The 12,210-nt window shown below is 38.2% G+C and overlaps 2 protein-coding genes across 2 annotated transcripts; one reads left to right on the top strand and one right to left on the bottom strand.

Moving 5' to 3' along the window:
* Positions 1-462: 462 nt before the first annotated feature.
* Positions 463-4,030, bottom strand: LOC119980953 (AP-3 complex subunit delta-like). The gene is made up of 2 exons (XM_038823862.1): positions 898-4,030; positions 463-769 (listed from the first exon to the last, which is right to left on the bottom strand). Exon 1 carries the CDS (start codon positions 3,883-3,885, stop codon positions 976-978), a length of 2,910 nt encoding a protein of 969 aa, XP_038679790.1. The 5' UTR covers positions 3,886-4,030; the 3' UTR covers positions 463-769; positions 898-975.
* A 173-nt stretch (positions 4,031-4,203) lies between these two features.
* Positions 4,204-11,780, top strand: LOC119980954 (protein downstream neighbor of Son). The gene is made up of 15 exons (XM_038823863.1): positions 4,204-4,534; positions 5,216-5,367; positions 6,316-6,389; positions 6,469-6,598; positions 6,740-6,828; positions 6,911-7,064; positions 7,150-7,337; positions 7,772-7,986; positions 8,069-8,167; positions 8,660-8,781; positions 9,583-9,684; positions 10,456-10,565; positions 10,663-10,750; positions 11,097-11,293; positions 11,378-11,780. The coding sequence occupies exons 2-15, from the start codon at positions 5,257-5,259 to the stop codon at positions 11,592-11,594; spliced, it is 1,896 nt and encodes a 631-aa protein (XP_038679791.1). The 5' UTR covers positions 4,204-4,534; positions 5,216-5,256; the 3' UTR covers positions 11,595-11,780.
* Positions 11,781-12,210: the final 430 nt, after the last annotated feature.

Raw genomic sequence — 12,210 nt, 5'->3', positions numbered from 1 at the left:
GAAGTGATATCTTGTTTCCCAAGTTTGTTAAAATGGACAACAAAACGTGTTCTAAAGATTATTTTCATTTTTTCAAAAAATAAAATTGAAAATGCATGAAAAATATACTGAAATGACCCTTAATAATTTCAAATATTGACTTATCAATAATATGAGTTATAAAAAGTTGGGCCTATTGATTAAAGGGCCCATTGGATAGCCCAACTTGTGACTTTCTCAAATAGGCTCTTTATTGGGCTGAATCCATTTTAAGTTTAACAGTAAATATTAAATATGAAGAGCTTTAATTGCACTCCATTTTTTTTAAAATACATTCCCGTATATTTACACCCAAAAAAAAATGAAATAATTTTAACCACACCCATAGGCCATAAAACATAAGTGACCAAAAACTCGCACATTTATGAAACGCACCCGAAAGACAAAAAAATTAAAAAATTTTTAAAAAAAATGGCAGACATGAATATCAACAGTAGCCATCAATTCCACGAACAATTGTTCTTCTTCAAGTAGACTGAAAAATTAAAACCATAATCAATACAACAGAACCCATGTATAAGCATGGCTGGTCTGGCAATGTCCGTCGTTGTCGGATGCGCTCACTGCGCCTCCATCTGAAGACTAATTGTCCTCATCTCAGAAAGAAGATACAATTTCCCCATCATTGCTCTCTCTCTCCCCCCCCATAGTCGGGTAAGTCTCCTTCTGGCTTCTAATACTCAGTTGTGCTCTGGTTCTTGTGCTACCAGACCAGCTGCTGCTCCTCCAACTGGACCCAGGTCGAAAAACACGAATAAGCAAGTAGACAAATTCCTGGATCTGCGGTTTCCAATTTCTCGCCAGAGCCTTGCAGAATGTACAAAAAATGTACAAATACTGTAGAAACTAAAAACTAACCTTGGGACAACAAGATTGTGAGCAGAAAAAACCAATCTTGCCGCAACAACAGCCAAGCACTTGATCAATACATTAATGCTATAAAAGGAAATCAGGAATAACTGGTGATGGGGGAACTACATTTAAAGGCCCCTCTGCTCTTTGACGAGCTTTATGTTTACCATGGCGATGGCTACTTTTTCGCTTCTCATTCTTGCCAGTTTCATCTCCTTCTTCAGTATCCTTCTGCGTCGGACTTTTTTGTCTCCTCTCTTTACCATGACTCTTGTGTTTGCTTCTTCTCAAACTTGGATTTCCACTGTCTGGCTTTTCTCCACCACCAATGTTTTCTTTCGCATCAGAAACAAAATCAAGTTTCTCCTTCCCTTTATTCTTAGTGGATGAATTGATAGCTTGATTACTTCGCAATGCAGGCATCACTTCAGTGCCTAGAAGAATATCCCGAACAGCACCAGATAATGAATCATCCTCCATATCTTGTTTTTTAGAGGAAATAGGTGCTTCATCTTCATCCAACTTCACCACCACAGGCCTTGTCTTTGCTTGCATTGGTTTTTTCGTTGGGACAAGTGACTGTGCGGTATGCTTAACTAGATCTTCAGCATCAGCATCAAGATTATCATGTGATTTAGGGTCATTGGCAGGTGGATAATCGTTTGATTCAGATCCATTCTTTTCTGAAAAAAGATAATATAACCCATGACGCTTACGGTGTTCTGCAAGCAGAGAAGTGGACTCCCCCGATGGTTCCGACTGTTCTTTGCTCTGCAGGTTTGATGCAGAAACAGTAACACTCTCCCCAAAATGATTCCCAGAAGAATACAAACTTAATGAAGGTAACTGAACATCTCCACATATAGCATCCAGATCAGCAAGATTCTCTAGAAGCACTAACCCATCTGGTACAGAGACTCTTTCTTGAGCACTTAGAGAGACTGGACCAAGCTCCTCCGAAAAGGCATCACAGATCATATTAATAATCAGTGCAGCTCCCATATCTTTCTCAGAATTTCCTTCTTTCTGAAGCGAAGTATCAGAAACTTCTTGCTTTACCAAATCAACAAATCCAAGAACATTTCTTGTTCTCTCCTGTAATTCCACATCATTGCTTCCAGACAGGGGGGCCAGAGCCAATACAACTAGATTTAGCAAGCTAAGAATAGACTCTCGAGTTAAAATAGTGCTCACTTGAGAAGAAGATATGGATGCCCGGTAACTACTGCGATTTAAGTTCCCACCATTTTCTATTGAGAGATCCCCAAGTAATTGATGAGAAACCCTTGGGTTGAAACCCACATGCGATTCAAATGTCCTTATATCAGAGTCATCTGGGCATTCCCTCATAGATGCTGATTCTGAAACTCCAGTAGCCAAATTGTCATAAAATGCTGAGGAACCAGCACTTTCACTTTGCAGGAGGTACGACCGCACGCAAAAAACTAATACTTTGAAAGCAGAGTGAACATAAACTGACCGTATCAATGTTGGTAAGAGATTTGTTCGAGGCTGCAACAATGCTTCCATGAGTTCAAATGGGTTCCTTGAGAACTCAACATACTCGCCAGAAATCCAAGCGACAGCAGATAGTATCCTGCACAGGAAAGGATTACCAAGTAATGCAGGATCTATTAGCAAATCACGACTAACACAAACAAGCTCTGGTCGAGCATCTTTAACTCTCATACCAATATCAATCAGCTGGGTTTCAATTTCTTCCCCCTTTTGGCAATGTGCAATCCTTGACATTTCCCCAAGAAGGGACACATACCAATCGAAATCAATAATAATTTCATATACATTCCTACCACAAGTAGATAAAATAGAACCAAGAATTTCATTGCAAAACTCAGGGTCAGAATTTACTGCATAAGTGACCAAAACCCTGCAAATTTCAGCCACATTACTCTCAGACACCATTGCCATCACAAGGCGCAGTGACTCAAGTTTGATATTAGGATCCGCATCACTCAACGACTTAATGACAACCTCTTTATTCTCCAAAACTGCCCACAAGTGCTCGGGAGCTAGAATAGATAATGAGTGCAATCCAAGATACTTAAGATTTGGATCTTCATCAACCAAAAACTCTCTAATCTTTGCTACAGCAAGCTTGACTGCAGATTCATACCCAGTCAAGCTACTGACAACAGTCCTAACACACTCAAAAAGCAACGATTTAGCGCCAGTCCTCCTCATATGCTCACAAATTGGCTCCACAACCCTCTTGGCAATCCTTGGCTCCAGAGGCGCAAACTTGGAGAAAATCTTTAAAACCTTGATCAAGACCCAGTTGTTCTTAGAATCTACCAAAATCCGATAAAACTCAGGCGCCAATGGTATATATGACCGTGCATCCCTAGAAGCTAGCTCACAGAACACACCCACAACTGTAGACACAATCTGCTGATCATTGCTCTCTAAATTCTCCACCAAGCGCTTGAAACAGACTCTAACCGAATCTGGGTATTTCTCAAAAACCCTCAAAACCACAGAAATTGCTTTCTTTCTCACCGAAAGCTTTGAGCTTGAAAGCAAAGTAAAAATCTCTGGAGTCAAATCTCTAGCAAGATCGACAGTACCGATTCTAGCTAAGCATTCTAGAGCCATACTAACCTCAAACTCGCTGTTAGTGCTCGTAAGATCCTTGCGGAGCTGATTGGTGATAAGGAGGAGGACCGGGGTGGAATCAGTAAAGGACTGTGTGATGGCGTGGTAACCGGTCTTCTTGTGAGCGAAAGAAGAGGCCGAGACACATTCTACGGCGTGGAAGGCTGCCCAAGACATGTCGACACCATGGAGAGAGTTGAGGTAGGAGAGCTTCTGGAGGGCGACGGACTTGGTGTGGGAATCCGTCGACTTGATCTCACGGCGGATTTCTTCCAACGATCTGGATACCAAAGCGGCGTCGTTTCCGGCCTGTCGTAGGCCCTTGATGAGGTCCTCTAGCGTGCGCTGGAAGAGTGTGTCCATCAGCGAAGTGGCAGCCATTGGTTCCCTCTCTAGGTTTTTCGAGGATTTAAATCCTATCGATATATCAATCTATCAAATTCACCCATTATTGATCGTCTAAGGATTTTGAAGGAATTCAGGTTTTGCTCACTGAATCGGATTCTCAATTCCCTGGTTTGTTCTGTGAGGAAGAAGCTTACCGAGAAAACAAGATATTGTCGAGAATGTTAATTAAATCGCGATGGGCCTTAACTGGGCTTTAGGCCCGGGGAGTTGAAGCCCGAGAAGCAACGTCAGAGAGTCGATCACACAGGAGGGAAATCGAAATCGTTCAAACTCCATTTACAAACCTACACTACTTTAGGGCAATTGGTCTCCTCTCCATCTTTCGCTTGCTCTTTCTCGACCTTAGTCGATTAGAGACCGAGCTGGGCTGCGTCTTGGTTCGGTAGTTGTCGTTTGTTCTTTCTTCGATTCGAGAACATTCTTTCTTCGATTCGAGAACATTCGAGCAAACGAAGGGGATTGATATCGGAAGGACCGATTGAAGGCGGGATTTTTACGGTGTTCAAGCTGTCTAAAGTGTTGGGAAAGTAGTATCGGAATAGAAAAGTTTATTTTTAGGTCAGATTAGGGCACGCTGAGATTTTCCCGATGCTTTTCCGGGGAAATTGTTTTCTTTACGGTGGTGAGAAATCTTTATTTCAGTGTTTATTTATCTTTATTACCTGATGGATTGTGGTTTCATCTATTTGTTTGGTAGAGTTTTTCTCGTGGTTATTTTCACATTGTAAGTATTTTAGAACAATGAAAATTATTGCTAGGGAGTTTCTTTGTAAGACATTTGAATTTTGGTCCCAAAAAAAATTGTGAATTTGTTCAGCACTTATCAGAGTTCATATTTCATTCCAAAATTGTATTTTTATCTAATGGATTTTGTTAGATGCACGGGTGTTCTTAGTGGTTGAATGATTTTATGATCTAAGGTGGAGGTGGATTCTTTTGGTTGCAATGCCTTTCAAAGCTTAAAAACTATATTTCTGTTGGAACTTCTGATTTGACGCCAGTTAGACAAAACAAAATTCATGATAATGTGAGTGAGGTGATTACTTCATGCTTGAGAATAGCTGAATACAACATGTAAGGATTGCTCGAGTCCTGGATGGCCTTAAGCTTCACAAAGTAGAAACTTAATTGAATTGAATCTTATTTCCATATCATATGATTAGTACCTGTACTCATGTCTCTATTTTCTAAAGAATGCCCTTCTGAAACATTAAAACTTAGACAACTCAATGTCATAATTTATGTTTTCATTTGTTTAAGAAATGTTCCAACTAAATTTTCCACTAATTTTTTTGAAGTGCAGGGCTTTCATTTTCGTTCTACCTGCTAAATTAAGTACACAACATGGCGAAAGTTGCTGCAGCTAGTCCTTTATCTTCTAGTTCTCTTCAAATTGGCGGAGGTACACTACAGGTTGGCCCAATGGTTAAAAGGAAGAAAACGTCGGAGCTGAGAGTAAGTATTGGGTCTAGAAATGCTTCTGTTATGTGCTTTTGCTCTGTCACTTGATCCTTTACTTGCTGTACCTTGGTTGAAGTTTCATATACGGGTTTGGGTTCTTCCCAAATGTGCCAGCAGAAAGCATGACATGAATATATTTCGACCTGACAAAGTTTGTGTTGTGGGAGCAAAAATAGGGATGATATGAATCTATGTGGACTAGATGTAGTTTTTGTCATATTGGTGCCTCTCATTAGTTCCTGATTATCCAGGTTTGATGTTGTATGGTTGTTGCTTCACTGTAATGCTTTGGTAAATTTATGTATACTGGCCCAAGGAAATGTCACACGATTAAGTGCACATTGCAAACACGTGAATGTGTTGTGTACATAGTTATTTTGATGGTAATCCATCTTTTACATTTTATCTTTTTACTGAATCACTTGAAAAATTGAGCATCTATTGCAATTGAACTTCTTTTTAGGAAAATAGGATGTTTTTAGGATTAGTATGCAAATTTGTGCGATAAACTTTTATTGAATCATGACAACATAACAAACATAAAAGTTGCAATCATTGTTGAACTCTCTCAAAAATAGAACCCAAATTCTAAAATTATTAAATTTATCAGTTGTTCAAATGAGACAGGCTAGAAATAAAGGGATTAGTCTTAGCCTAGTTGCCTAAGCGTGCTACCATAAAGGACACATGACCAAGAGGTCATTGGTTTGATTGACCCAACCCCCACTTACCTAAAAAATAAAGGACAGACCATAAACAAAATAGAGAATGTTAGCCAACTTCAACGAGAAGTCAACTAACTTCCATGGGGCAAAATGTATGTTTTAAGCGTATGAGATTCATTACTTGCAATGCCTTCGTTGGCAGTTTGGTTTCTATAACCTTTTCACATTCTCCAATATTTGTTTACAGAAGTTCTTATAGTTGTATATTACATGATAGGGAGAACAGTTGAAGCAGACCAACATTGTGGAGCTTGTGGCTGAATCTTCGGGCTCTTTTCCTGCTTCAACATGGTAAGTTTTGTTCTACTGTTTTGCCTTGCTATAGTGTACACAACATTCTTACAGCCTTCTTATATCCTTGTAACACCAGTGAGGTGGAGAATGGGATCAAGAAACCGGAATTGTCAAGGAATCCAAGATACATTGACACTCGTGTGGATGAAGTATACCCTGCCAAAAAGTCCCGGTTGAGGACACTTTTTGGAAAAGAAAATGCTAAGGTTATTAATTCTTCCACTTACGACACTGATTTTCTAGTCGTTCCGGTATATTTTACTCATTTACCTATATTACTTGATTATAAACGAACTTGATTATGGAGAGTTATTTCATTAATTTGTTGCATACTTTTATCTTAACAGGAAAATGTAAGCAGTGAACAACCTAGCAGCCTGAAGAATCTTTCTGTGCTCTCTAGTTTAGCTGCCAAAAGACGACAGCAACTTTCAAGGTATGCTTTCTGGCAACGGGTGTATTTTTTTAATGTTACTAACTTACTATACTTATTGTTCCTATTTACCTTTTGCTGGAAGCCTTGAGAAATTGGCCACTTCTGCTGGAGTTGCAAAAGATGGTGGGGTCAAAACTTCCCAAACAATTGAGAAGTGTAGTTTCAGTGCATTTCGCACGGTTACGGAGCTTTCTTCTGGTGGCGATAGATCATCTGGCTTGGCCGTTGTTGATATGGTATTACTTCATGGTTCTTCTCTAACTTGTTTTCCAGCTTTGGAGATCATTACCTCGTCTGAATGAGGCCATATTTGTCTTGTAGAATAAAGCTTTAAAAGGCTTGGCTGCACTTGCACCTGCTGTCCCTTCTGGTTCTGATGTTGATGGTGATCCTACATCAACATTTTCAGGCAATTTCCGCCCCGAGTGCTGTGTACCTGGCCAAAAATCTCCTCTTGATCTTACATTAAAAACTAAAATGAGGGTGATATCATCTTCTTCAGTGAATTGGTACGCATCCCAGTGTGGCTAAACCTGTTATTTCATTATTTCTTTATTTTTTTATTACACATAGTGGATTCCCGTTGATTTTCTTATATACTCATGTAGCCAACCCCAAACTTTTGGGATAAAGGCTTGGCTCGGATGATGATGATGGTGCATATTGAAGTGATATGCTAGCACATTTCATTTAGTCTACTGGGCATTCCTTTTACTTTTGGTGTTCTTATATGGCTCTTTGTGCATATTATTATGTTGTGTTGTTTTACAAATGTTTGCAATTGGTGACATTTCTGTATGTATATATTTATGCTTCATGATGTATCATTTCTCAACATGATGTAAGCAAGCTAATCTTGCTAGTGTTTACTTGCATTGCAAATGCATATATATTTCCTTTTTCAGGGGTGACTTTGATTAACTTCTCCTTTGGCAATTTATAGGATTCATAGGTCACTCTTATGTAGTACCTACAATGGTATGCCACAGTTCACATCTCACTCTGGATTTTCTGGGCGTCCAAATACTAGTAGCAATTCAGGGCATGTGTCAAAATCCCCATTCACAAATTCTAAGGCATTGCATTCATGGATATACCCCCAATCTAACCTACCACCTTCTCTCATATCAGTGCTGACCTCATCTTCAGTAGGCGAAGGTTTGCCAAAAGAAACTCTGCCTTTATATGCTATTTAAGTCCCTGTATCTCTTTTCTATTTTAATTCCCCCCTCTACTGCAGCCGAAACTTATTTTCTAAGACAAAGGCAACTTGCTTGGGAGGAATCATTTCGAAGTCTATACTACATGCTTCGGAAGAGCATCTGCAAAATGTTTTATGGTAATTTCCTTTGCTGCATAATTATTGCTTTTGATTTATTAACATGCACCAGATTTAAGGAAGAAAAAAGGGAAGCTGAAAATATATGGATAAATAAGTAGCTAAAAGAGAATCCTTTTGGTGGTCGGGGAAGAGCTAGTACACCGTCCCACCTCCCCCTGCCCAGTGCTGGGATATGGAGGATATTTATTCTCTAACTTGCAAACAAAGGTGAACAAATATGGATAGATGAGCCCAAATTATATTTAGTTAATGGGGTTGGGCAGGTATCAGTTCAATTCCCTGGTAGTTATAGTGTCGGTCCATTTTGTTAATGGATGATATGTGGAAAATATGCCTTTGATTTTTCTTTTGGTGTTATAAGATTGAAACTTTTCTTCTTCTCCTTATAGAACCTTCAATGCCATTTATTCACAGCAGTAATGTAGGACTTAATTGAATGATGAATTAATAGAACTGCTTATTGACATGTTGTCATGGAAACTTTTCTAGTTTGTACTTCACACTTTGTGGTGATGTTCACCGTTGATGATGGCTTGGGAAGAACCAAACGATCATGTAATGCTTATATTTCACAGTCAACACGAGGTCTGAGGTCATTATTGAGACAGCATGTAAGATATACCTCTTCCTGTAAAATGTTTTTATAGTCCTTGTATAAATCTCAGAATATTCACTTATTATATCTGTCCTTAAAATTCATTATGTTATTTTTACTGTATGGATGACAATATGACACTAGGATCAAGTTGTGATGTTCTTTTGCAAATAAAATTATGATGTCCTTGGGGTAGTGGTTGAATGATTCCATGGAGAAAAAAGCTGAGGTTGTTATATTGTTTCAATGAACTGCCATCAGATAAAAAGAACATAAAATGTTAATTAAAATTGAAATTACATACATGGACAACTTCCTAGATGACAAAGGTTGGATATATTTAACTAATACATATTATCAAAGATGCATTGCTGCCAGAGTGCGAGGCCTGGGGATTCGAACCCCTGCACATAGAATGATTGGTAGAGCAACCTCATTACAAAGAGATTCAAATGGGTTTTCGCCCAATTGAAGTTAAAGAAATTTATGTATATCAGTATATCAGTATGTAAAGCACTAGGATGATGAATTTCTATGATCATGTATGGGTCTTCTATTCAAAAAGTTATGGAACCCTTTTTTTAAATGGATTTTAGTTTTCGATGCGTCAATGTTTTCAAGAGTACATTATGAACATGGAGTGCACTAGGATTATAGCGTTCTATGTGCCATGTAGTTGGTCTTCTTTTCAGAAACTTACATTCATATATTGGTGAAGATTTATAACTTATGCTTCAAGTGCAATTGAAGAATTTATTTTCTTCATTCATGCTTGTTTTTCCCATGTTATCTGACACCTCTTGTGATTGTTAAATAGGATGTTTCTTTCTCTATGCCACTTTGTTATTCTAAAGTAGAGCAAGCCACTACCGAAGATCTTGTTGAGCTCTCCGAGATTGAGAAGCATAATTTAGGCCAGGTTTGCCTGCTTTTCATATGCAATTATCTTTTCTTATTTTGCTTTTCTTATCCCTGCCACTGGAAATTGCTATGATTCATCTGCAGTTTGAAATGAGCCTAAACCTGTAGAGGGGATTGTCATTGGAGAGTCCCGTGCACTTGTATCTGCACAAGCACCTTGATACATGTTCAGATTTTGGACACCACCTTCCACCTTGTACTCGAAAGTTTAAGGCCATGGGTTCTTTGTCCATTCTTGTATCTTAACCTTTTAGTAGTATTCTTCTTAATTTACCAATGTTGGACTCCAATGACATGCATTTTAACCCACACCATGTATCACCATGTCATCAGAGAGTCTTATGTATCCAGCACACACTTATGGGGAAGGGCCTTGATATCATATTTGGACAGCATCTTGAAACTGAAAGCTCAAACCTATGACTTCTTGATCCATTCATGTATTTAACATTTAAATGTTCTTACTTTATCAATGTGGGACTCCAAACATTTGTGTTTTTTTCATGGATATGTGAGAAATTTTGAAGTAGCTAATCAAACCAAACGAGCATTTGATCATAAAATCCAAGGAAAATGTCATTGTGAGGGTAGCAGTCAAGTGTAATAACCCCCTGATATGTTCTGTTTAACAAGGCAAGGCCTTCCTATTCCCTTGCCCTATTATTTGCTATGATACATGTGGTATTAAGTATTAAGTGCTTTAGCCTACTAATCCAGATTTTTTCTTGGGATTTATGATTTATTGTTTCTACTGCTGTACATAATGCAGACTCGACGCCCCCGTTCCTTGGCTGATGTAGATAATACGCCAGAATCTTTGCTGGCTTTTGGTGGAAATGAGAAAGTTCATGGGTTATATGATTTTTTACTAAATTATAGGTGAGTGAATTTTTGAAGAGAGATGATATTTCGATTAGCCATTTATATTGTTTCGTAATATCATCTTGTTATGCCTTACTTCATTGTATGTCTTCAGGTCCTTCTTGACATTTTTGGCGGGTGCAGATGTTCCTGTGCTCTATTCTCCCATGCCATTCCAAAATGCATCTATTTCTGCACCTGAGGTTGGTATTCCCATTATGTAGGCTTGGGATTCTCTACTTGATTGAATTACTATGCTAGTAAAATTGATTGACTATGCTAGTTTTGCTTATATTCTGTCTGAATGACTGTTAAAGTGTGTCATGGTTGCTGTAAACGAAAGTTATTCATTTGAAGTCATTGTCAGTGGAGTTGCATGCTACTGCATATACCATATGTTTATGAGAATTTTGCTCTTTGATGGTAGTAATCAAATGTTGTCTTTTGTGTGAAAACGTTGATCAGTTGAGTTATTCGGTTAATGTCTTTCCTAATGTCAGTTGCTGTGAAGCGTAATTAAATTATCAAAGCATGAATTTGTTTTTTCAGATTAGATGTATGGAGATCAAAAGATCTGAACATATTGCTGCTATTCCTAGAGGAAATAATGTGAATGTCACTGAATCAAAAGAAGGTTCAACTGGTTTCACCTCTAGCATTGAAATTAAAGATGCATATCTTACACCCTGGATTATCTCTCGGATATGTGCAATCATGGGCTCAGAAGGAGGGAAATTTGAGGCAAAGTATGAAGACTTTCTTTCATGAATGTGTATTCCGGTTACCATTTCCAATATTTATAAGCTGTTCTGATTTGTTTCCCATTTCAGCTTTGTGACGGAACGTACTTCAACTGGCTTGAATGTTGCTCTTGGAACATTCAGCGAGAAATCTGATTCTCTGGCCGCATCAGATGAACATTGCTTAGAAAGCAGCTGTGCTTTTGGCATTGCAGAAGCCAGAGTTGTTCCTTGCTTGCATTCTGGCATATTGAAGAGCTTGAAGTACTGTAATGGTTCGTATACAGCTTCTCTTTCCCCTGTGTGAATTTTTGCTTACATGTTCTGTCACAACAGTAAAGATGTTTTAAACTGTCAACGATATGCGCGGAGTAAGTTCATCATTGCCTATTTTTCACTTCATCTAGACCTAGCTCATGAATTTGATACAGAAATTACTGAAGTTATATGCATTTCTACACAGAATCCACAGTTCACATATTGGCTTTGTTTTCTTGTAGAGTTTTTTTACTTTTAGGGTGGTCATAGAAAAATACGACCTCTTATGCATGTGAAGTGTTGGATGTTAAGTAGACATGCTACATAGGATTGGGGTAATATGGAGTTATAAATTGAGGGTCTGTAGTATTGCTCGGTCCAACGTAGTTTTTGATTGAATGTTGTTTTTCCTAACTGTATAGATCATGACATGATCTTAATACAATTGGATTATTGGGCATAAACAAACAAAAAAATTTATGCTGAAAATCAAAGTTAAAAAAGAAGAATGGATATTCTTTTATAGTTTTACTTGGCAGCCCACAAATCATAACTTATGATAGTTGTGTTTTAAATAATGTATAAGGTGCGTGTTGAGCATGTGGATGGCACACATTGTCAATTTAATTATTAATCTCTCTATGTAGTTTATTTGATCCACTAAG

This window comes from Tripterygium wilfordii, chromosome 16 (genome assembly GCF_013401445.1).
Source record: "Tripterygium wilfordii isolate XIE 37 chromosome 16, ASM1340144v1, whole genome shotgun sequence".
In the NCBI taxonomy this organism is placed as follows: domain Eukaryota; kingdom Viridiplantae; phylum Streptophyta; class Magnoliopsida; order Celastrales; family Celastraceae; genus Tripterygium; species Tripterygium wilfordii.
The sequence above is the reverse complement of the archived record's forward strand: the minus strand, read 5'-3'. Positions and strand labels throughout refer to the sequence as shown.